This window comes from Ranitomeya imitator, chromosome 1 (assembly GCF_032444005.1).
Source record: "Ranitomeya imitator isolate aRanImi1 chromosome 1, aRanImi1.pri, whole genome shotgun sequence".
Taxonomy (NCBI): Eukaryota; Metazoa; Chordata; class Amphibia; order Anura; family Dendrobatidae; genus Ranitomeya; species Ranitomeya imitator.
The window spans coordinates 1,248,145,431-1,248,170,655 of NC_091282.1; the positions used below are offsets into that span (position 1 = coordinate 1,248,145,431).

The 25,225-nt window shown below is 42.8% G+C and overlaps 1 protein-coding gene across 1 annotated transcript in view; it reads right to left on the bottom strand.

The window, feature by feature from the left end:
* Positions 1–228: 228 nt before the first annotated feature.
* Positions 229–25,225, bottom strand: part of LOC138657555 (vomeronasal type-2 receptor 26-like) — a 30,216-nt gene continuing 5,219 nt past the window's right edge. Inside the window, exons 3-4 of the mRNA XM_069745322.1 lie at positions 4,795–4,918; positions 229–1,246 (exon numbers count right to left, since the gene is read on the bottom strand). Coding sequence (XP_069601423.1) covers positions 321–1,246; positions 4,795–4,918 — 1,050 coding nt within the window. The 3' untranslated portion in view covers positions 229–320. The remainder of the gene's footprint in view (positions 1,247–4,794; positions 4,919–25,225) is intronic.

Here is a 25,225-nt window from a genome sequence, read left to right on the forward strand (position 1 = left end):
TTTACACCATGAAAAGTGCAAAATCTACTTGATGAATCGTGACTTTTACCTTGCTTTTTTTTAATGACCTGCAAGATTCTCTTTTCAAAAATTTCACAACAAACATTTGCTTAAAATATTTGAATAGGCTAATTAGGTGTCTAAAAGATTAATTGAATGTATTTTATTTATTTTTTTTAAAGTTTTCACTGTTACAAAATTCTGAGCCACTGATTACACATAACAGAATTTTAGCAATGACCTAAAATGGAAATTGTATAATTGGTCATTTTGGAAATAAAGAAACTACACAATGAATACATTACATTGCTAAACATGATTTATGTGGTTAGATTTTCTCTATCATATTTAGGCTTTTTTAACAAATTGTCCTTTGAATTTAAGTCCGGTCTCAGGATAATAATATAGCATTTAGGGTAAAATATACAGGCCAAAATGCCAACACTTGAAGACAATATAGCAAATATTTCTACAAGAACTGAACTTTTTCCAGTTACACTTAAATAGGCCGGAATAAAAGCCCCCCAGACACTGCAGACAACCAACATGCTGAAAGTGATGTATTTAGCTTCATTAAAGCTATCTGGCAAATTTCTTGCAAGGAAAGCAACCAAGAAACTCACTGCAGCAAGAACACCGATATAACCCAGAATTATGGAAAATGCTACTATTGAGCCTTCATTACACTGAAGAACAATTTTGTCCACATACAAGTCAAAGTTGCTTTCTGGAAATGGTGGAGCAGTAGATAACCAGATAATGCAAAGTACAACTTGGATAAATGAACAAACAAAGACTAAACAGTTGGTGATCTTTACTCCAATAAATTTTCGACACTTGCTCCCAGGTTTGGTGGCTTTGAAGGCCGAGTAGACCATAATTGTCTTAGCCAGAATAGAAGAGATGGCTACTGAGAAGATGATCCCAAATAAAGTCTGACGAAGCATACACGTGAGTCTTGTAGGACGACCAAGGAACAAAAATATACAGAGGAAGCTTAACATAATGGAGACAAGTAGGAGGAAGCTTAAGCTTTGGTTAGATGCTTTTACGACTGGAGTGTCTCTAAATAAAGTGAAGATTCCCAAGATAAATGAAGTTTTGAGGAAAAGAAAAATAACAATGAGAGTGATTATAAGAGTTATTGAGTCATCGGTATATGATAAAAATTCTCTCTCCTTTGGCGCACATTGATTGTTGTCATTTGGCCACTGGTCTCTTGGACACCTGATGCATGATCGCTTGTCTAAAAGAAGAATATAAAAAAAAATAAAATAAAGTTTTTTGAGATTTTTTTAAAAAAATGGAAGTTTTAATTCTATTTACAGACCTAGAGATTAGAGATGAGCACACCCAAACGTAAAAGTTCAGAGTTCACACAGGACAGTTCGTGTCCAGTGCTAGACTCAGCACTTCTCCCAGGAGTCTGTTGCAGTGTTCTGAGTTCTGGGGGAAGTCCATTGCAGAGAAAGATAGATATTTTCCAGCTCAAAAGTTCGGGTCCCTATTGTTTTCAATGGGGTTCGGGTTCTGGTTCAAGCTCAGGTACAGCTCTAATATCCGAACCGAACTTCAGAATAAAGATTGGGTGGTGTACAAGAACCTGAACTTCCACAGGTCCGCTAATCCCTACTACTGATACTTTCTAGATGACTTATGCTTATGTCCTTTCTGATAACTAGAGGATCTGGCAAAATAGAGATTTGTAGCTTCTGCCCATAAGAAAAAAACATACTTGGGCCTTTTTTCAGAAAGGCTTTTTTTAAATGCATGGCATAAATAGCAGTAAGATGTTTTTTAATATGTCATTAATGACTATTGCTAGAAAAGCACAAAGTGCGAATGCATATCACTTGTTCCGATAGAATATGCATAAATCTGACACAGTTCCAATTAAAGTCCTCCACTACAATACAAGACGTTGGGTCATGTGATCACTAAACATGACCAACAGAGGGCAAATTGTGCTATAAATCTCACAAAAGATTTTTTTTGTTGGTGGTATTTATTATCATAGGTGAATTTCAGGTAATAAATATTTGACATATTATTATTGCTCGCATGTATTGGTATTCATGTGATCATTAGACTGAAAACCAATCTAGTACATGCATTAATGTGTTTAAAGATTGGCATCTAGTGGTGTAACTGGAGGTCATAAAAGCGGTGTTATAAAATATGGAATTGGACCCTCAATAGTATGTTCATCATATGATTATTGACAAAATATATAAATCTCATAGGAAACGCAGAAATAATATCAATTTCTAAGCAAACGTCTAAATAATAGTTATACTATCGCCAAATAACAAATGCCATCATATTGTTACCGAACAACTCTGTTATGCCCAAAAATATTCCATACTATGACCAAACCACATATCATCATCACATAGTGACTGAATAATACCACCATCATGATTATTATATCAAACCACATTGATAACACTAATATTACCAGCAGTGACATCATACTTTGGAATTCTGTGAATCATACAAGTGTATAAAGTCCAGGTAGTTCCAGTGAATTACTGATAACATATAATGTAAAAGTCATTAATTTATGCTTTTGTATTTAGTCCAGCATAGACCTCTATTATAGATGACAGACTGCACATGAGTCAACAGTGTGATGCAGCAGCAAAAAGGCAAACAAAGCCTATGATGTATTATGAGAAGTATAGAGTCTAGTTCATGTGAAATAATGATCCCTCTCTACTCCTCCTTGGTCAGGCCTCATCTGGAATACTGTGTCCAGTTCTGGGCACCACATTTTAAAAAAGACATTGAAAAACTGGAACAAGTTCAGAGAATAGCGACCAGGATGGTTAGCGGACTGCAAAGCATGTCCTATGATGAACGATTAAAGGATCTGGGAATATTTAGCTTGCTAAAAAGAAGGCTAGGAGGAGACTTAATTGCTGTCTACAAATATCTGAAGGGCTGTCACAGAGTAGAGGAATCATCATTATTCTCATTTGCACATGGAAACACGAGAAGCAATGGAATGAAACTGAAAGGGAGGAGATACATATTGGATATTAGGAAAATATTTTTAACAGTGAGGGTGATCAATGAGTGGAACAGGCTGCCACTAGTGATGAGCGAGTATGCTCGCTACTTGAGTTTCTACAAGCATGCTTGGGTGGTCTCTGAGTTTTTAGAGTGCTCTGAGACTTGGTTTATGTTGACACAGCTGCATTATTTGCGGCTGCTAGACAGCATGAATACATACAGGGATTGCCTGTTTGTTAGGCAATTACAATGTGTAATAATTCTTCTTTTCTGGTCCCACATCCTAGCCCCCATCTTGTAAAAACATCCTCCATCTTGGCCTCTCTTCTGTAATTATTGAATGTCCCACATTTGGCCTCTATCCTTTAATAATGTCTGCAATTCTGTCCCCTATCTTGTAATGCTGTGTCCCATCCGGACCCCACTGCTGTGATAATGTCCACCTCCCTGTAATCTAATTTGTAATTTTCTCTATCCTGTAACAATGTTCTCCATCCTGGCTTCCATCCAATAATAATGTCCCCATTTTGGCCTTTATACTGTGAAAATGTCCCTTATCCTGGCCTCAACCCTTTAATAATGTCCTCCATCCTGTTTCACATACTGTAATAATGTTCCTCAACATTGCACTTATCTATATATATAATTGTCTAAGGGTTTTTCCGTCTGTCTGTCTGTCTTTCTGTCTGTCTGTCCTGGAAATCCCGCGTCTCTGATTGGTCGAGGCCACCAGGCCTCGACCAATCAGCGACGGGCACAGCATGGCGACGATGATGTCATAAAGGTTGCCTCGACCAATCAGCAGCGGGCACAGTCTGCCGCGAATTCGCCTCGACCAATCAGCGATGGGCACAGTATCGACGTAGATGTCATAATGGTTGCCATGGCGATGATGATGTCATAAAGGTTGCCTCGACCAATCAGCGACGGGCACAGTCTGCCGCGAATTCTGGGATCATCATTGTCCATATACTACGGGGACATGCATATTCTAGAATACCCGATGCGTTAGAATCGGGCCACAATCTAGTCATGTAATAATGTCCCTCATGCTTACTCCTGAAATTATGTCACCCACTCTCTAATAACATCCCTCACCCTGGCCCTTTTCTTGATAATGTCAACTGTCATTGCCCCTTTTTCTATAATGTCCCCCTTCCTGGCCTTTTTGTTCAACCCCTTTCTGACGTCGGACGGGATATTCCATCCAACGTATGAAGCCCCGCATTGAGGTGGGCTCCGGCGGTGAGCCCACCTCAAAGCCATGACACGTCAGTTGTTTTCAACAGCTGACATGTGCCCGCAATAAGCACGGGTGGAATCGCAATCCACCTGCGCCTATTAACTAGTTAAATGCCACTGTCAAACTCTGACAGGGACATTTAACAAGCGCTTCTGGCCATTGGGCCGGAAATATGCTCTCTTCCTTCTGAAAGGCTAATTGTTTATATAGCTATTGTGGAGCAGGGAGCAGGTAGCTCTCTGCATCACTGTACATTTCGAATCCTTGCCTCCCCAGGTCTAATTGCAGTCAAACCCTCTGACATCTTTGCTTATCAATACTCTTCTCGGCATCTGTCAAACTCCACATTTCCCTACCTAGTGTCACCAATACACATGTAAAACACTCAGCTATACATAAAAGGATTACAGTAAAATAAATGTACTTAGCTGCTGGTAAAATATCATAAAATAAAAAATAAACTTCTGTGTAAAATGTAAAGACCAACATAATTGTAATGTAAGCAAATTTTGTTGGAATAAAATAGCAATTATTACCCGTCTCATTAGATATTTCCCCATCAGAACACTGCAGACATTGGAAGCAGCACTTATGGCTTCCGTTCATTAGGATCCGTCGATATCCTGGTGGACAGTCCTCAGTGCACTTAGAGACTGGAACCTAAAACATAAATGATCACATTTTTTATGCAAAATTTATATTTTCATATTGTGGAAGCTAATAAAAATAAAATATTAAATATCAATTTAGTTTTATTGCTTATATTTGGCTACTGGACACATAGGTTTGAGCTGTTCAGTGCGGGTGGCAGATGTTGGACCCCCACAGATTACATATTGATGACTTATAGATTAATATATTATTATTTAATGATCTTCAGCTCGACCTCTAACCATTGTGACTTGATGCATGAATGATTGATATTGTGCAATCCTAGGTAGGTCTACCAAGGTCTTATCTACCGTTATCTTAATTGTGTCAAGCTATCATGTTGCTGGTCTTCCTCTACAACTTGCTTCTTCTAATCTTCCGATAATGATGTCCTTATCTCGTGATTTCTCTCTTCGTATGATGTGTTCAAATTAGTCAAATCATAGCCTGGTGATTCTTGATTCGAGTGACATGTCTGACTTGATTTGTTCCAAAATTGGTTTGTTTTGTTCATCTGGCCATCCATGGTATTGATAACATCCTTCTCTAGCTTTACATTTCAGAGGTGTCGATTCTTCTTCTGTCTTGTTTCTTTATCGTTCAGGTTTTGCATCCATATGTTATTATAGAAAAAAACAGACTCTGTTCAAGCAGAGTCTTCATCACCAGTAAAATGTCCAGTGACTTTATTGTTGACTTACCCATAACTATTCCCCTATTGATTTCCGGTGTCATCACTGCATCTTGAGTGATCATCGATCTGAGAAGACTAAAGTCCTTTACAATTTCCAGTTCATCGCCGTCCATCTCAAACATGTCCTGTTCATGTTTACTTGGCAGTAGATAATATCTTTGTCTTAGTTGTATTGAGTCGCAGTCCCAAGTTTGAGCTTTCCATCTTGACACTCAGTAAAAAGTCCTTCAATCCATCTATGCTTGTTGCTATCAATGTTATATCTTCTGCATATTTAAGATTGCTGATGTTTCATCCAGCAATTTTGGCTCCTTCTTCGAACCTTAGAATTTTGCCTTGTTTCATTCAGACTATTGCGTCTTGGAAGTTTTCCAGCCCCAATATTATAAACTTTTATGATGCACCTATGAGTCCAGAGAAGGTCACTGTACCCTTAGATGAATTCTTTGAGCCATGAAAAATTCAAAACAGGGTCATCTGTGGAGAGATTCTGCTTTTTTAGCACCTTTCGGGCTCTAAAATTGTGACAAAAAACAAATTGTTATGTAAATAATGTAATTTTTCATTTTCTCGTCTTAGTGGTATAAAATTTCAAGAAGCACCATTGAAATTGAAAAGATTACTACATCCCAAGATAAATTCCTTTTGGGGTGTAGCTCTCAAAATAGGAGTAATGGCTGGAAAGTTTCTATTGTTTTGGTCCCCTGGGGGCATTGCAAATGGGGCTACAGTTAGGGTTGGGGCTAAAGTTAGGGTTAGGGTTGGGGCTAAAGTTAGTGTTAGGGTCCGGGCTAAAGTTAGGGTTTGGATTATACTTATGGTTGGGATTGGGGTTGGGATTAGGGTTAGGGGTGTGGTTAGGGTTATGGTTGGGATTAGGGTTAGGGGTGTGTTGGGGTTAGAGTTGTGTTTAGGATTAGGGTTAGGGGCATGATCGGTTAGGGGGTGTGGCTAGGGTTATGGCTAGGGTTGGGATTAGGGTTAGGGGTGTGTTTGGGTTAGGGTTTCAGTTAGAATTGGGGGGTTTCCACTGTTTAGGCATCAGGGGCTCTCGAAATGCGACATGGCGTCCGATCTCAATTCCAGACAATTCTGCGTTGAAAAAGTAAAACAGTGCTCCTTCCCTTTCAAGCTCTCCTGTGTGCCCAAACAGGGGTTTACTCCAACATATGGTGTATCAGCTTACTCAGGACAAATTGGACAACAACTTCTGGGGTCCAATTTCTTATGTTATCCTTGGGAAAATACAAAACTGGGGGCTAAAAAATAATTTGTGTAAAATATATATATATATATTTTCATGGCTCTGCTTTAAAACTGTATTGAAACACTTGAAGGTTCAACGTTCTCACAACATATCTAGATAAGTTCCTTAGGGGGTCTTCTTTCCAAAATGGTGTCACTTTTGGGGGGTTTCAATGTGTAAGTACATTAGGGGCTCTCCAAACGCGACATGGCGTCCTATCTCAATTCCTGTAAATTTTGCATTGAAAAGTCAAACGGTGCTACTTCCCATCTGAGCTCTGCCATGCGCCCAAGCAATGGTTTACCCCCACATATGGGGTATCAGCGTACTCGGGAAAAATTGCACAACAACTTTTCAGGTCTTATTTCTTCTGTTACCCTTGGGAAAATACAAAATTGGGGGAAAAAAGATCATTTTTGCGAAAAAATATGATTTTTTTATTTTTACAGCTCTGTATTATAAACTTCTGTGAAGCACTCAGTGGGTTAAAGTGCTCACCACACATCTAGATAAGTTCCTTAGGGGGTCTACTTTCCAAAATGGTTTCACTTGTGGGTGGTTTCAATGTTTCGGCACATCAGGAGCTCTCCAAATGCGGCATGGCGTCCTATCTCAATTCCAATCAATTTTGCATTGAAAAGTCAAACGGCGCTCCTTCCCTTCTGAGCTCTGCCATGCCCCCAAACAGTGGTTTACCCCCACATATAGGGTATCAGAGTACTCAGGACAAATTATTCAACAATATTTGTTGTCCAATTCCTCCTATCACGCTTGGTAAAATAAAACAAATTGGAGCTGAAGTAAATTTTTGGTAAAAAAGTAAAATGTTCACTTTTTTAAATGCAAATTGCCTCTTCAGAGAAAAAGAGGACTTAAACTCTATAGCGCCACCTGTTGGAAGCAGCGATCCTACAAGTCACAATCAACGAATTAACGAATCGTGCAATATGACTTAGGATAAAAGCCAAATCAGTATCTCAATTCGCAGACAAAGTGTTTCGGGCTGTTGGCCCTCGTCAGTGCGATGCATGAGAACTAATTTGGCTAGGTGAGAGGCTCTGGACTGGGGTCTATGGGGCAACGTTTCTCCTTATGTAGAGTGACATACCAGCTCTGGCTTGTCAAGGTAAGGAGGCTTATTCGCCACGCAATGCTCCTCTGGGAAAAATGATATGTAAATTGCCTCTTCAGAGAGAAAGAGGACTTAAAATCTATAGCGCCACCTGTTGGAAGTAGCGATCCTACAAGTCACATTCAACTATTTAACGAGTCCAGAGTTGGTATGTCACTCTCCATTTTTTTTTAAACATTGCAAAAATTCCTGTGAAACACCTGAAGGGTTAATAAACTTCTTTAATGTTGCTTTGAGCACCTTGAGATGTGCAGTTTTTAGAATGGTGTCACACTGTTAGGGGTCGAGTTCCCGCCTCTGTACAGGAGGGAATCTCGAACCATCTCCGCTGTAGTCTTCCATTCTTCTCCAGCCACAGTGGAGCCTGCTCAGCGGAGATGCTGGTCCCAGTGTCTGGCTCAGCCTGATACGGTGCGGATGGTTACTGCTGCCACATTGGGGAAAAAATTCCTTCCTGACTCCACATACGGCAATCAAACTAGTTCCCTGGATCAGCACCCAGAACAAGGAATCTAGTGTATGTACCCTGTAACATTATACTTTTCCAGAAAGGTATCCAGTCCCCTCTTAAATTTAAGTAATGAATCACTCATTACAACATCATGCGACAGAGAGTTCCATAGTCTCACTGCTCTTACAGTAAAGAATCCGCGTCTGTTATTATGTTTAAACCTTCTTTCCTCCAGACGTAGAGGATGCCCCCTTGTCCCTGTCTCAGGTCTATGATTAATAAGATCATCAGAAAGGTCTTTGTACTGTCCCCACATATATTTATACATTAGCATAAGATCACCCCTTAGCCTTCGTTTTTCCAAACTAAATAGCCCCAAGTGTAATAACCTATCTTGGTATTGCAGACCCCCAGTCCTCTAATAACCTTGGTCGCTCTTCTCTGCACCCGCTCCAGTTCAGCTATGTCTTTCTTACACACCGGAGACCAGAACTGTGCACAGTATTCTAAGTGTGGTCGAACTAGTGAACGTGTATAGAGGTAAAATTATGTTCTACTCATGAGCATCTATGCCTCTTTTAATGCATCCCATTATTTTATTTGCCTTAGTAGCAGCTGCCTGACATTGGCCCCTGAATATGAGTTTGTCATCCACCCATACACCCAGGTCTTTTTCATTGATGGTTTTGCCCCAAATTAGAATTAAGCACATAATTATACATCTTATTACTTCTACCCAAGTGCATGACCTTACATTTATCCCCATTAAAGGTTATTTCCTTCTAGTTTACATAAATCATCCTGTAATATAAAATTGTCCTCCTCTGTATTGATTACCCTGCAGAGTTTAGTGTCATCTGCAAATATTGAAATTCTGCTCTGTATGCCCCCTACAAGGTCATTAATAAATATGTTAAAAAGAAGAGGGCCCAATACTAACCCCTGTGGTACCCCACTGCTAACCGTGACCCAGTCCGAGTGTGCTCCATTAATAACCACCCTTTGTTTCCTATCCCTGAGCCAGCTCTTAACCCACTTACACATATTTTCCCCTATCCCCATTATTCTCATTTTATGTATCAACCTTTTGTGTGGCACCGTATCAAAAGCTTTTGAAAAGTCCATATACACTACATCCACTGGGTTCCCTTGGTCCAATCCGGAACTTACCTCTTTATAGAAGCTGATCAGATTAGTCTGACATGAACGGTCCCTAGTAAACCCGTGCTGATCCTGGGTCATGAGGTTATTCCTCTTCAGATACTCCAGTATAGCGTCCCTTAGAATGCCCTCCAGGATTTTACCCACAGTAGAGGTTAAGCTTACTGGCCTATAGTTTCCGAGTTCAGTTTTTGTCCCCTTTTTGAATATTGGCACCACATTTGCTATACGCCAGTCCTGTGGTACAGACCCTGTTATTATGGAGTCTTTAGAGATTAAAAATAATGGTCTATCAATGACTGTACTTAATTCCTGCAGTACTCGAGGGTGTAGCCCATCCGGGCCCGGAGATTTGTCAATTTTAGTGATGTTTAGACGCCGCCGCACTTCCTGCTGGGTTAAGCAGGTGACATTTAATGGGGAATTTTTATCACTGATCATTTTGTCTGCCATGGGATTTTCTTGTGTAAATACTGATGAAAAAAAGTCATTTAGCATATTGCCTTTTTCCTCATCCTCATCCACCATTTCACCCAGACTATTTTTAAGGGGGCCAACACTATCATTTTTTAGTTTCTTACTATTTATGCAGTTAAAGAATATTTTGGGATTATTTTTACTCTCTCTGGCAATGAGTCTCTCTGTCTCAATCTTTGCTGCCTTGATTTGCTTTTTACAGAATTTATTTAATTTTCTGTATTTATTTAATGCCTCCTCACTACCTACTTCCTTTAATTCTCTAAATGCTTTCTTTTTGTCACTTATTGCGCCCCTTACAGCTCTATTTAGCCATATTGGCTTCCTCCTATTTCTAGTATGTTTATTCCCATACGGTATACACTGTGCACAGGTCCTATCCAGGGTGCTAATAAACGTCTCCCATTTTCTTTGTGTATTTTTGTGTCTCAGGATATCGTCCCAGTAAATTGCACCAAGATCATCTCTCATCCGTTGGAAATTTGCCCTCCTAAAGTTTAGTGTCCTTGTAACCCCTCTATTAGACATCTTTTTAAAGGCTACATGAAAACTTATTATTTTGTGATCGCTATTTCCCAAGTGACCCCCAACCCTTATATTTGCTATGTGGTCTGGCCTGTTGGTTAATATTAGGTCTAGCAGTGCCCCCCTTCTTGTTGGGTCCTGAACCAGTTGTGAAAGGTAATTGTCTCTCATAGTTGTCAAAAACCGATTACCTTTGCTGGAACTGCAGGTTTCTGTTCCCCAATCTATTTCAGGGTAGTTGAAGTCCCCCATAATAATTACTTCCCCTTGAGGTGCAGCTTCATCTATTTGCTTTACGAGGATATTCTCCATTGCTTCCATTATTTTTGGAGACTTATAACAAACCCCTATCAGTAATTTATTATTTTTCCCCACATTTTCATTAGATTCACCTATACTATCATGCAGGATGGGTTTTAAGGATGATTTTACATATAAACACCCCTCCCCCTCGCTTATCCGTTCGGTCATTTCTGAACAGACTATAGCCCTGTGAGTTAACAGCCCAGTCATGGCTCTCATCCAGCCACGTCTCAGATATCCCCACCATGTCATAATTATGCTCCAGCACCATTAATTCTATTTCGTCCATTTTGTTGGCGAGGCTTCTGGCATTAGTATACATGCACTTTATGTATCTCTCTGTACCTCTATTCTTTCTTAAATTATTAATTGTTCTAACCCCACCCCCCATGCCACCGCCGCCACCCCCAACTTCCTTACGCGTGCCCAGGTATCTATCTTCACTATCTTCCCCTCCTATAAAATGAATACCCTCCCCCCAATCCCTAGTTTAAACACTCCTCCAACCTTCTAGCCATTTTCTCCCCCAGCACAGTTGCACCTTCCCCATTGAGGTGCAGCCCGTCCCTAGCGTAGAACCTGTAGCCAACTGAGAAGTCGGCCCAGTTCTGCATGAACCCAAACCCCTCCTTCCTACACCAATTCTTGAGCCACTTATTAACCTCCCTAATCTCCCGTTGCCTCTCGGGCGTGGCACATGGTACAGGCAGTATTTCGGAAAATATCATATTGGAGCTGACGCCATATTCCTCAATATGGGGAATATTCCACTGGGGATTCTGTCTGAATCATGTATTTCAGACATTTACGCAGAAAACCTGGTGTTAGCTCTGAGAACAGAGTGCAGGATAAATTTGAACTGAGCCTTACTGCGATTTTGAAGAGGCACAATGAAAAAATCAACAGCCGATTAAGAAATGATTTTACTTATTTTTTTATACTACTCCTCATGTGGTATAAGTAATTAGATGACTTTATTCTTCAGGTCAGTGCGATTACATCAATGCCAGATTTATATTGGGTTTTTTATGTTTGGCTGCTATCACACACTAAAAAGCAAATTTAATTGCTAAAACTAGGTTTTGCATCCCCATATTTAGACAGCTAAAATGGGGAAAACATTTTTAATCAGCCACCAATTGTGCAAGTTCTCTCAATTAAAAAATGAGAGAGGACTGTAATTGACATCTTAGGTAGACAACAACTATGAGAGTCAAAATGAGAAAACAAATTCAGAAAATCACCGCGTCTGATTTTGCAAGATTTATTTTGCAAATTATGGAGGAAAATAAGTATTTGGTCACCTAAAAACATGCAAGATTTCTGGCTCTCACAGACGTGTAACATCTTCTTTAAGAGGCTCCTCGGTCCTCCACTCATTACCTGTAGTAATGGCACCTGCTTGAACTTGTTATCAGTATAAAAGACACCTGTCCACAACCTCAAACAGTCTCACTCCAAACTCCACTATGATTAAGACCAAAGAGCTGTTGAAGGACACCAGAAACAAAATTGCAGCCTTGCACCAGGCTGTGATGATGGAATCTGCAATAGACAAGCAGCATGGAGTGATAAAATCGACTGTGGGAGCTATAATAAGAAAATGGAAGACATACAAGACCACTGATAATCTCCCTTGATCTGGGGCTCCACATAAGATCTCACCCCGTGGAGTCAAAATGATAATAATAATGGTCAGCAAAAATTCATGAACCACACAGGGGACCTACTGAATGACCTGCATAGAGCTGGGACCACTGTAACAAAGACTACCATCAGTAACACACTACACCGCCAGGGACTCAGATACTGCAGTGCCAGACGTGTCCCCCTGCTTAAGCCAGTACATGTCCAGGTCCGTCTGAAGTCAACTAGAGAGCATTTGCATTTTCCAGATGAGTATTGGGAGAATGTCATATGGTCTGATGAAACCAAAGTAGAGCTGTTTGGTAGAAACAAAATTCCTGTTTGGAGGGGACAGAACGCTCAGTTGCATCCAAAGAACACTCTACCTACTCTGAAGCTTGGGGGTGGCAACATCATGCTTTGGGACTGTTTCTCTGCAATGGGACCAGGATGACTGATCTGTGAACATGAAAGAATAAATGGGGTAATGTATTGTGAGATTTTGAGTGGAAACCTCCTTCCATTAGCAAAGGCACTGAAGATGAAGCTTAAATGGGTCTTTCAGCATGGTAATGATCCCAAGCACACCACAGGGCAATGAAGGAGTGGCTTCATAAGAAGAATATCAAAGTCTTGGAGTGGCCTAGCCAGTCTCCAGATCTGAACCCCATAGAAAACCTTTGGATGGGAGTTAAAAGTCTGTGTTGCCCAGCGACAGGCCCAAAACATCACTGCTCTAGAAGAGATGTGCATGGATGAATGGGCCAACTGTTATGATCAGGTGACCTTGGAGCAGCATGAGAACTTTCACTGGAGAAAGTGGTCACTATACTGACTGCAATCCTGAACTTAACACCGCAACTAGAAGTAGCCGTGGAGTGTACCTAACAATCCTAGACACCTCGTCACAGCCGGAGGACTAAATACCCCTAAAGATGGAAATAGGAATACTATCTTGCCTCAGAGCAGATCCCCAAAGGATAGACAGCCCCCCACAAATATTGGCGGTGAGTCGCAGAGGAAAAAACATACACAGGCAGAAAAACAGGATTTAGCACAGGAGGCCACTCTAGCTAAATAGGACAGGATAGGACAGAGTTCTGTGCGGTCAGTATTAAAAACCCTTCAAAAATATCCACAGCAGAATATACAAAAACTTCCTACATCTAACTAAAGATGCAGGAGCGTATATCTGCAACTTTAGCGAATCCTACAATCAGAGCAGGAATACAAACAAAACAAGCACACAGCAGTGTGCCACAGACACAAAAAACCAAACACTTATCTTTGCTGAATTTGGCAGCAAGCAGGAGAAGCCAGAAAGTGAACCAACACTTCACAAGGAACATTGACAACTGGAAAGGGCTAAAGAATCCTGCACACCTAAATATCCCAGTCAGAATTGTAATCAGCAGATACACCTGGCCAGGACTGCGACTCAGAGACAACTGCATTCCCACCTACAACCACTGGAGGGAACCCAAGAGCAGAATTCACAACAGTACCCCCCCTTGAGGAGGGGTCACCGAACCCTCACCAGGGCCCCCAGGACGATCAGGATGAGCCAGATGAAAGGCATGGACCAAATCAGCAGCATGGACATCAGAGGCAAAAACCCAAGAATTATCCTCCTGGCCATAACCCTTCCATTTGACCAGGTACTGAATCTTCCGCCTCGAAAAACGGGAATCCAAAATCTTCTCAACAACATATTCCAACTCCCCATCAATCAACACAGGGGCCGGAGGATCAACAGAGGGAATAACGGGCTCCACATATTTCCGCAACAAAGATCTATGGAAGACATTATGGATAGCAAAAGAAGCCGGAAGCGCCAGTCGAAAAGACACCGGATTAATAATCTCAGAAATCCTATAAGGACCAATAAACCGAGGCTTAAACTTAGGAGAAGAAACCTTCATAGGAACATGACGGGAAGACAACCAGACCAGATCCTCAACCCGAAGACGGGAACCAACACACCGACGACGATTAGCAAAACGTTGAGCCTCCTCTTGAGACAACACCAAATTGTCCACCACATGAGCCCAAATCTGCTGCAACCTGCCCAGAAGAAAAACGAGGATGAAAACCAAAATTACAAAAGAAAGGCGAAACAAGGTAGCCAAACTAGCCCGATTATTAAGGGCAAACTCAGCCAATGGCAAGAAAGCTACCCAATCATCCTGATCAGCAGACACAAAGCATCTCAAATAAGTCTCCAAAGTCTGATTAGTTCCCTCAGTCTGGCCATTTGTCTGAGGATGAAATGCAGAAGAAAAAGACAAATCAATGCCCAGCCTAGCACAAAAGGCCCGCCAAAACCTAGAAACAAACTGGGAACCTCTGTCGGACACCTCTGTCGGACACAATATTCTCCGGAATACCATGCAAACGAACCACATGCTGAAAACACAACGGAACCAAATCTGAAGAGGAAGGCAATTTAGGCAAAGGCACCAAATTAACCATCTTAGAGAACCGGTCACAAACAACCCAGATAACAGACATCTTCTGGGAGACCGGAAGATCAGAAATAAAATCCATCGAAATATGCGTCCAGGGTCTCTCAGGGACTGGCAATGGCAAAAGCAACCCACTAGCATGGGAACAACAGGGCTTGGCCCGCGCACAAGTCACACAAGACTGCACAAAAGAACGCACATTACGCGACAATGAAGGCCACCAAAAGGACCTAACAACCAAATCTCTGGTACCAAAAATGCCAGGATGACCAGCCAACACGGAACAGTGAACCTCAGAAATCACTCTACTAGTCCATCTGTCAGGAACAAACAGTTTCCCCACAGGACAGCGGTCAGGTTTGTCAGCCTGAAATTCCTGAAGAACCCGTCGTAAATCAGGGGAAATGGCAGAAAGGACCACCCTCTCTTTCAGAATACCGACCGGCTCTAAGACCTCAGGAGAATCAGGCAAAAAACTCCTAGAGAGATCATCAGCCTTAATATTCTTAGAACGCGGAAGGTACGAGACCACAAAATCAAAATGGGAAAAAAACAAGGACCATCGAGCCTGTCTAGGATTCAGCCGTTTGGCAGACTCGAGGTAAATCAAATTCTTATGATCGGTCAAGACCACAATACGGTGCTTAGCTCCCTCAAGCCAGTGTCGCCACTCCTCAAACGCCCACTTCATAGCCAACAACTCCCGATTGCCAACATCATAATTGCGTTCAGCAGGCGAAAACTTACGGGAAAAGGAGGCACACGGTTTCATTAAGGAACCAACAGGATCCCTCTGAGACAAAACGGCCCCTGCCCCAATCTCAGAAGCGTCAACCTCAACCTCAAACAGAAGAGAAACATCCGGTTGGCGCAACACCGGAGCAGAAGTAAATCGACGTTTAAGCTCCTGAAAGGCAGGGACAGCCGAGGAGGACCAATTCGCCACATCAGCGCCTTTCTTCGTCAAATCGGTCAAGGGTTTAACCACGCTGGAAAAATTAGCAATGAAACGGCAATAAAAATTTGCAAAACCCAAAAATTTCTGAAGGCTCTTCACGGATGTGGGCTGAATCTAATCATGAATGGCCTGAACCTTAACCGGATCCATCTCTATAGACGAGGGAGAAAAAATAAAGCCCAAAAAAGAAACCTTCTGCACCCCAAAGAGACACTTAGACACTTTCACAAACAAAGCATTGTCACAAAGGATCTGAAATACCATTCTGACCTGTTGCACATGAGACTCCCAATCATCGGAAAAAATCAAAAATTCGTCCAAATATACAATCAAGAATTTATCAAGATAAGTCCGGAAGATATCATGCATGAAGAACTGAAAAACAGATGGAGCATTAGAGAGTCCGAATGGCATCACAAGGTATTCAAAATGGCCCTCGGGCGTGTTAAACGCAGTTTTCCATTCATCACCCTGCTTAATACGAACAAGATTATATGCCCCTCGAAGGTCAATCTTCGTAAACCAACTAGCTCCCTTAATCCTAGCAAACAAATCGGAAAGCAAAGGCAAAGGGTATTGAAACTTGACCGTGATTTTATTCAAGAGGCGATAATCTATACAAGGTCTCAAGGAACCATCGTTTTTAGCAACAAAAAAGAACCCCGCTCCCAACGGTGAAGAAGACGGTCGAATATGCCCTTTCTCCAAAGACTCCTTAATATAGCTCCGCATGGCGGTATGTTCAGGCACAGACAGGTTGAAAAGTCGACCCTTAGGAACTTACAGCCTGGAATCAAGTCAATAGCACAATCGCAGTCCCTGTGCGGTGGAAGGAAACTGGACTTTGGCTCATCGAATACATCCTGAAAATCAGACAAAAACTCTGGAATTTCAGAAGAGGAAGAAGAGATTGTCATCAAAAGAACATCATTATGAACCCCCTGAGAACCCCAACTAGTCACAGACATGGACTTCCAATCCAACACAGGATTATGTACCTGCAACCACGGAAAACCCAGCACGATAGCATCATGCAAGTTATGCAACACCAGAAATCGACAATCTTCCTGATGGGCTGGCGCCATGCGCATGGTCACCTGTGTCCAAAACTGGGGCCTATTTTTAGCCAAGGGTGTAGCATCAATGCCCCTTAAAGGAATAAGGTTCTGCAAAGGCTGCAAGGGAAAACCACAATGCTTGGCAAACTGAAAGTCCATTAAATTCAAGGCGGCGCCTGAATCCACAAACGCCATGACAGAAAATGATGATAATGAGCAGATCAAGGACACAGATAACAAAAATTTAGGTTGTACATTACTGATGGTAAATGAACGGGCGATCCTCTTTGTCCGCTTAGGGAAGACAGAAATGACATGAGAAGCGTCGCCACAATAATAACACAACCTATTTTGACGTCTGAAACCTTGTCGTTCTGTACTAGACAGAATTCTATCACACTGCATAGGCTCAGGAATTTGCTCTGAGGATAACGCCACAGCGCGCACAGTTCTGCGCTCCCGCAAGCGCCGGTCAATCTGAATGGCCAGAGACATAGAATCACTCAAACCAGAAGGCGTGGGAAACCCCACCTGTTATGAAAGGCAATTCAGAATCACAATGGACATGAAGGTCAGAGCACATACAGTGAACTGACAATAACCCAAAATAATAGAACGAGCTCTGAGACGTGGGAACTCTGCAGACCGCAATCCCTAAGCCTATCAAACCACACTAAAGGTAGCCGTGGAGCGCTCCTGACCAGAATCTAGGCGCCTCGTCACAGCCTGAGAAACTAGCTAATCCTGAAGATAGAAAAATAAGCCTACCTTGCCTCAGAGACATTCCCCAAAGGAAAAGGCAGCCCCCCACATATAATGACGGTGAGTAAGATGAAAACACAAACTTAGAGATGAAACAGATTTAGCAAAGTGAGGCCCGACTAGCTGAACAGAACGAGGATAGGGAAGATAACTTTGCGGTCAGCACAAAAACCTATAAAAAACCACGCAGAGGGGACAAAAAGACCCTCTGCACCGACTAACGGTACGGAGGTGGTCCCTCTGCGTCTCAGAGCTTCCAGCAGGCGAGAAAAACCAATAAAGCAAGCTGGACAGAAAAATAGCAACAAAATAACATAAGCAAAACTTAGCTTTGCAGAGCAGCAGGCCACAGGAATGATCCAGGGAAAAAACAAGTCCCACACTGAAACATTGACAGGAAGCATAGATCAAAGCATCAGGTGGAGTTAAGTAGAGAAGAAGCTAACGAGCTCACCAGATCACCTTAGGGAGGAAACTCAGAAGCTGCAGTACCACTTTCCTCCACAAACGGAAGATCCCAGAGAGAATCAGCCGAAGTACCACTTGTGACCACAGGAGTGAACTCTGCCACAGAATTCACAACAGTACCCCCCCCTTGAGGAGGGGTCACCGAACCCTCACCAGAGCCCCCAGGCCGACCAGGATGAGCCACATGAAAGGCACGAACAAGATTGGGAGCATGGACATCAGAGGCAAAAACCCAGGAATTATCCTCCTGAGCATAACCCTTCCATTTAACCAGATACTGGAGTTTCCGTCTTGAAACACGAGAATCCAAAATCTTCTCCACAATATACTCCATTTCCCCCTCCACCAAAACCGGGGCAGGAGGCTCAACAGATGGAACCATAGGTGCCACGTATCTCCGCAACAATGACCTATGGAATACGTTATGTATGGAAAAAGAATCTGGAAGGGTCAGACGAAAAGACACAGGATTAAGAACCTCAGAAATCCTATACGGACCAATAAAACGAGGTTTAAACTTAGGAGAGGAAACCTTCATAGGAATATGACGAGAAGATAACCAAACCAGATCCCCAACACGAAGTCGGGGACCCACACGGCGTCTGCGATTAGCGAAAAGTTGAGCCTTCTCCTGGGGCAAGGTCAAATTGTCCACTACCTGAGTCCAAATCTGCTGCAACCTGTCCACCACAGTATCCACACCAGGACAGTCCGAAGACTCAACCTGTCCAGAAGAGAAACGAGGATGGAACCCAGAATTGCAGAAAAACGGTGAAACCAAGGTAGCCGAGCTGGCCCGATTATTAAGGGCGAACTCAGCCAAAGGCAAAAAGGACACCCAGTCATCCTGATCAGCAGAAACAAAGCACCTCAGATATGTTTCCAAGGTCTGATTGGTTCGCTCAGTCTGGCCATTAGTCTGAGGATGGAAAGCCGAGGAAAAAGACAAGTCAATGCCCATCCTACCACAAAAGGCTCACCAAAACCTCGAAACAAACTGGGAACCTCTGTCAGAAACAATATTCTCTGGAATGCCATGCAAATGAACCACATACTGGAAGAACAAAGGCACCAAATCAGAGGAGGAAGGCAATTTAGACAAGGGTACCAGATGGACCATCTTAGAAAAGCGATCACAGACCACCCAAATGACTGACATCTTTTGAGAAACGGGAAGGTAAGAAATAAAATCCATAGAGATATGTGTCCAAGGCCTCTTCGGGACCGGCAAGGGCAAAAGCAACCCACTGGCACGAGAACAGCAGGGCTTAGCCCGAGCACAAATCCCACAGGACTGCACAAAAGCACGCACATCCCGCGACAGAGAGGGCCACTAAAAGGATCTAGCCACTAACTCTCTGGTACCAAAGATTCCAGGATGACCAGCCAACACCGAACAATGAAGTTCAGAGATAACTCTATTCGTCCACCTATCAGGGACAAACAGTTTCTCCGCTGGGCAACGATCAGGTTTATTAGCCTGAAATTTTTGCAGCACCCGCCGCAAATCAGGGGAGATGGCAGACACAATTACTCCTTCCTTGAGGATACCCGCCGGCTCAGATAAACCCGGAGAGTCGGTTACAAAACTCCTAGACAGAGCATCCGCCATCACATTTTTAGAGCCCGGAAGGTACGAAATCACAAAGTCAAAACGGGAGAAAAACAGCGACCAACGAGCCTGTCTAGGATTCAACCGTTTGGCAGACTCGAGATAAGTCAAGTTCTTATGATCAGTCAATACCACTACGCGATGCTTAGCTCCTTCAAGCCAATGACGCCACTCCTCGAATGCCCACTTCATGGCCAGCAACTCTCGGTTGCCCACATCATAATTACGCTCAGCAGGCGAAAACTTCCTGGAAAAGAAAGCGCATGGTTTCATCACTGAGCAACCAGAACCTCTCTGCGACAAAACAGCCCCTGCTCCAATCTCAGAAGCATCAACCTCGACCTGGAACGGAAGAGAAACATCTGGTTGACACAACACAGGGGCAGAAGAAAAACGACGCTTCAACTCTTGAAAAGCTTCCACAGCAGCAGAAGACCAATTGACCACATCAGCACCCTTCTTGGTCAAATCGGTCAATGGTTTAGCAATACTAGAAAAATTGCAGATGAAGCGACGATAAAAATTAGCAAAGCCCAGGAACTTTTGCAGACTTTTCAGAGATGTCGGCTGAGTCCAATCATGGATGGCTTGGACCTTAACAGGATCCATCTCGATAGTAGAAGGGGAAAAGATGAACCCCAAAAATGAAACCTTCTGCACACCAAAGAGACACTTTGATCCCTTCACAAACAAAGAATTAGCACGCAGGACCTGAAAAACCGTTCTGACCTGCTTCACATGAGACTCCCAATCATCCGAGAAGATCAAAATGTCATCCAAGTACACAATCAGGAATTTATCCAGGTACTCTCGGAAGATGTCATGCATAAAGGACTGAAACACTGATGGAGCATTGGCAAGTCCGAACGGCATCACGAGATACTCAAAATGGCCCTCGGGCGTATTAAATGCAGTTTTCCATTCATCACCTTGCTTAATTCGCACCAGATTATACGCACCACGAAGATCTATCTTTGTGAACCAACTAGCCCCCTTAATCCGCGCAAACAGATCAGATAACAATGGCAAGGGGTACTGAAATTTAACCGTGATCTTATTAAGAAGGCGGTAATCTATACAAGGTCTCAGCGAACCATCCTTCTTGGCTACAAAAAAGAACCCTGCTCCTAATGGCGACGATGACGGGCGAATATGCCCTTTCTCCAGGGATTCCTTCACATAACTGCGCATAGCGGTGTGCTCAGGCACGGACAAATTAAACAATCGACCTTTTGGGAATTTACTACCAGGAATCAAATTGATAGCACAATCACAATCCCTATGCGGAGGTAGGGTATTGGACTTGGGCTCATCAAATACATCCCGGTAATCAGACAAGAACTCTGGGACCTCAGAAGGAGTGGATGACGAAATTGACAGAAATGGAACATCACCATATACCCCCTGAAAACCCCAGCTGGACACCGACATGGATTTCCAATCTAATACTGGATTATGGGCTTGTAGCCATGGCAACCCCAACACGACCACATCATGCAGATTATGCAACACCAGAAAGCGAATAACCTCATGATGTGCAGGAGCCATGCACATGGTCAGCTGGGTCCAGTATTGAGGCTTATTCTTGGCCAAAGGCGTAGCATCAATTCCTCTCAATGGAATAGGACACTGCAAGGGCTCCAAGAAAAACCCACAACGCTTAGCATATTCCAAGTCCATCAAATTCAGGGCAGCGCCTGAATCCACAAATGCCATGACAGAATATGATGACAAAGAGCAGATCAAGGCAACGGACAGAAAAAATTTTGACTGTACAGTACCAATGGTGGCAGACCTAGCGAACCGCTTAGTGCGCTTAGGACAATCAGAGATAGCATGAGTGGAATCACCACAGTAGAAACACAGACCATTCAGACGTCTGTGTTCTTGCCGTTCAACTCTGGTCAAGGACCTATCACACTGCATAGGCTCAGGTTTAAGCTCAGGTAATACCGCCAAATGGTGCACAGGTTTACGCTCACGCAAGCGTCGACCGATCTGAATGGCCAAAGACATAGACTCATTCAAACCAGCAGGCATAGGAAATCCCACCATGACATCCTTAAGGGCTTCAGAGAGACCCTTTCTGAATATTGCTGCCAGCGCAGATTCATTCCATTGAGTGAGCACTGACCACTTTCTAAATTTCTGACAATATACCTCTATCTCATCCTGAGCCTGACAAAGAGCCAGCAAATTTTTTTCTGCCTGATCCACTGAATTAGGCTCATCGTACAGCAACCCAAGCGCCAGGAAAAACGCATCGATATTACTCAATGCAGGATCTCCTGACGCAAGAGAAAACGCCCAGTCCTGAGGACCGCCGCGCAAAAAAGAAATGACGATCCTAACCTGTTAAATTTGGTCACCAGAAGAGCGAGGTTTCAAAGCCAGAAATAGTTTACAATTATTTTTGAAACTCAGAAATTTAGTTCTATCTCCAAAAAACAAATCTGGAATAGGAATTCTCGGTTCAAGCAAAGAATTCTGGACCACAAAATCTTGAATATTTTGAACTCTTGCCGTGAGCTGATCCACACATGAAGACAGACCTTTAATGTCCATTGCTACACCTGTGTCCTGAACCACCCAAATGTCTAGGGGAAAAAAAAGACAAAACACAGTGCAAAGAAAAAAAATGGTCTCAGAACTTCTTTTTTCCCTCTATTGAGAATCATTAGCACTTTTGGCTTCCTGTACTGTTATGAAAGGCAATTCAGAATCACAATGGACATGAAGGTCAGAGCACATACAGTGAACTGACAATAACCCAAAATAATAGAACGAGCTCTGAGACGTGGGAACTCTGCAGACCGCAATCCCTAAGCCTATCAAACCATACTAAAGGTAGCCGTGGAGCGCTCCTGACCAGAACCTAGGCGCCTCGTCACAGCCTGAGAAACTAGCTAATCCTGAAGATAGAAAAATAAGCCTACCTTGCCTCAGAGAAATTCCCCAAAGGAAAAGGCAGCCCCCCACATATAATGACTGTGAGTAAGATGAAAACACAAACATAGAGATGAAACAGATTTAGCAAAGTGAGGCCCGACTAGCTGAACAGAACGAGGATAGGGAAGATAACTTTGCGGTCAGCACAAAAACCTATAAAAAACCACGCAGAGGGGACAAAAAGACCCTCCGCACCGACTAACGGTACGGAGGTGGTCCCTCTGCGTCTCAGAGCTTCCAGCAGGCGAGAAAAACCAATAAAGCAAGCTGGACAGAAAAATAGCAACAAAATAACATAAGCAAAACTTAGCTTTGCAGAGCAGCAGGCCACAGGAATGATCCAGGGAAAAAACAAGTCCCACACTGAAACATTGACAGGAAGCATAGATCAAAGCATCAGGTGGAGTTAAGTAGAGAAGAACCTAACGAGCTCACCAGATCACCTGAGGGAGGAAACTCAAAAGCTGCAGTACCACTTTCCTCCACAAACGGAAGATCCCAGAGAGAATCAGCCGAAGTACCACTTGTGACCACAGGAGTGAACTCTGCCACAGAATTCACAACACTCACCATAACATCTTTAACGGATTCAGAAAGCCCCCTTCTGAAAAGCATCATTATTCCATTTAGTCAACACAGACCATTTTCTGAATTTCTGACAATGCAATTCTGCCACCTCTTGACCCTGAGACAGGGCCAACAAGGTCTTCTCAGCTTGATCCACAGAATTAGGTTCATCATATAATAATCCCAAAGCCTGAAAAAAGGAGTCAATATTAAGTAAAGCCGGATTCCCAGATTTCAGGGAAAACGCCCAATCCTGCGGGTCGCCACGCAGCAGGGAGATTACGATTTTTACCTGCTGAATGGAATCACCAGAGGATCGAGGTCTCAGAGCAAAAAACAGTTTACAGTTATTTTTAAAACTCACAAATTTGGACCTGTCACCAGAAAGCAAATCAGGAGTAGGAATCTTCGGTTCTAAAGCAGGAGTCTTAACAATATAATCGGAAATACCATGCACCCTAGCAGCAAACTGGTCTACACGAGAAGCTAATTCCTGAACATCCATGCTTGCACCAGGCTCCTCAGCCACCCAGATATTAAGAGGGAAGAAAACACAAAACAGACTGGAAAAAAAAATGGCTCAAGAGCTTTCTTCCATTCTTCTGATATGCATTTAACTCATTGTTGGCCAGTTGTACTGTTATGATCCGGTGACCTTGGAGCAGCATGAGAACTTTCACTGGAGAAGGTGGTCACTATACTGACCGCAATCCTGAACTTAACACCGCAACTAGAAGTAGCCGTGGAGTGTACCTAACAATCCTAGACACCTCGTCACAGCCGGAGGACTAAATACCCCTAAAGATGGAAATAGGAATACTATCTTGCCTCAGAGCAAATCCCCAAAGGATAGACAGCCCTCCACAAATATTGGCGGTGAGTCGGAGAGGAAAAAACATACACAGGCAGAAAAACAGGATTTAGCACAGGAGGCCACTCTAGCTAAAAAGGACAGGATAGGACAGAGTTCTGTGCGGTCAGTATTAAAATCCCTCCAAAAATATCCACAGCAGAATATACAAAAACTTCCAACATCTAACTAAAGATGCAGGAGCGCATATCTGCAAATTCAGCGAATCCTACAATCAGAGCAGGAATACAAACAAAACAAGCACACAGCAGTGTGCCACAGACACAAAAAACCAAACACTTATCTTTGCTGAATTTGGCAGCAGGCAGGAGAAGCCAGAAAGTGATCCAACACTTCACAAGGAACATTGACAACTGGCAAGGGCTAAAGAATCCTGCACACCTAAATACCCCAGTCAGAATTGTAATCAGCAGATACACCTGGCCAGGACTGCGACTCAGAGACAACTGCATTCCCACCTACAACCACTGGAGGGAACCCAAGAGCAGAATTCACAACAGCCAACATACCACCAACAGTGTGTGCCAACCTTTTGAAGACTTACAGAAAACATTTGACCTCTGTCATTGCCAACAAAGGATATATAACAAAATATTGAGATTAACTTTTGTTAATGACCAAATACTTCCACCATAATTTGCAAAATAAATCTTTCCAAATCAGACTCGGTGATTTTCTGGATTTGTTTTCTCATTGTGACTCTCATACTTGTGGTCTACCTATGATGCCAATTACAGCCTCTCTCATCTTTTTAAGTGGGAGAACTTGCACAATTGGTGGCTGACTAAATACTTTTTTCTCACTGTATACTTCTTCCATGTTTCGGCCAACAGCATCATGTGACAGCTTCTTTTTTATGAGACTCGTTGACATTTTTATTGTTACAATTTTTGGGCACATGACCTTTTTTGATCGCTTTCTATTCTGATTCTTGGGAGTTAGCATGAACAAAAACCAGTAATTAAGGATTTTTTTTTAGGGGGGGTTGTTT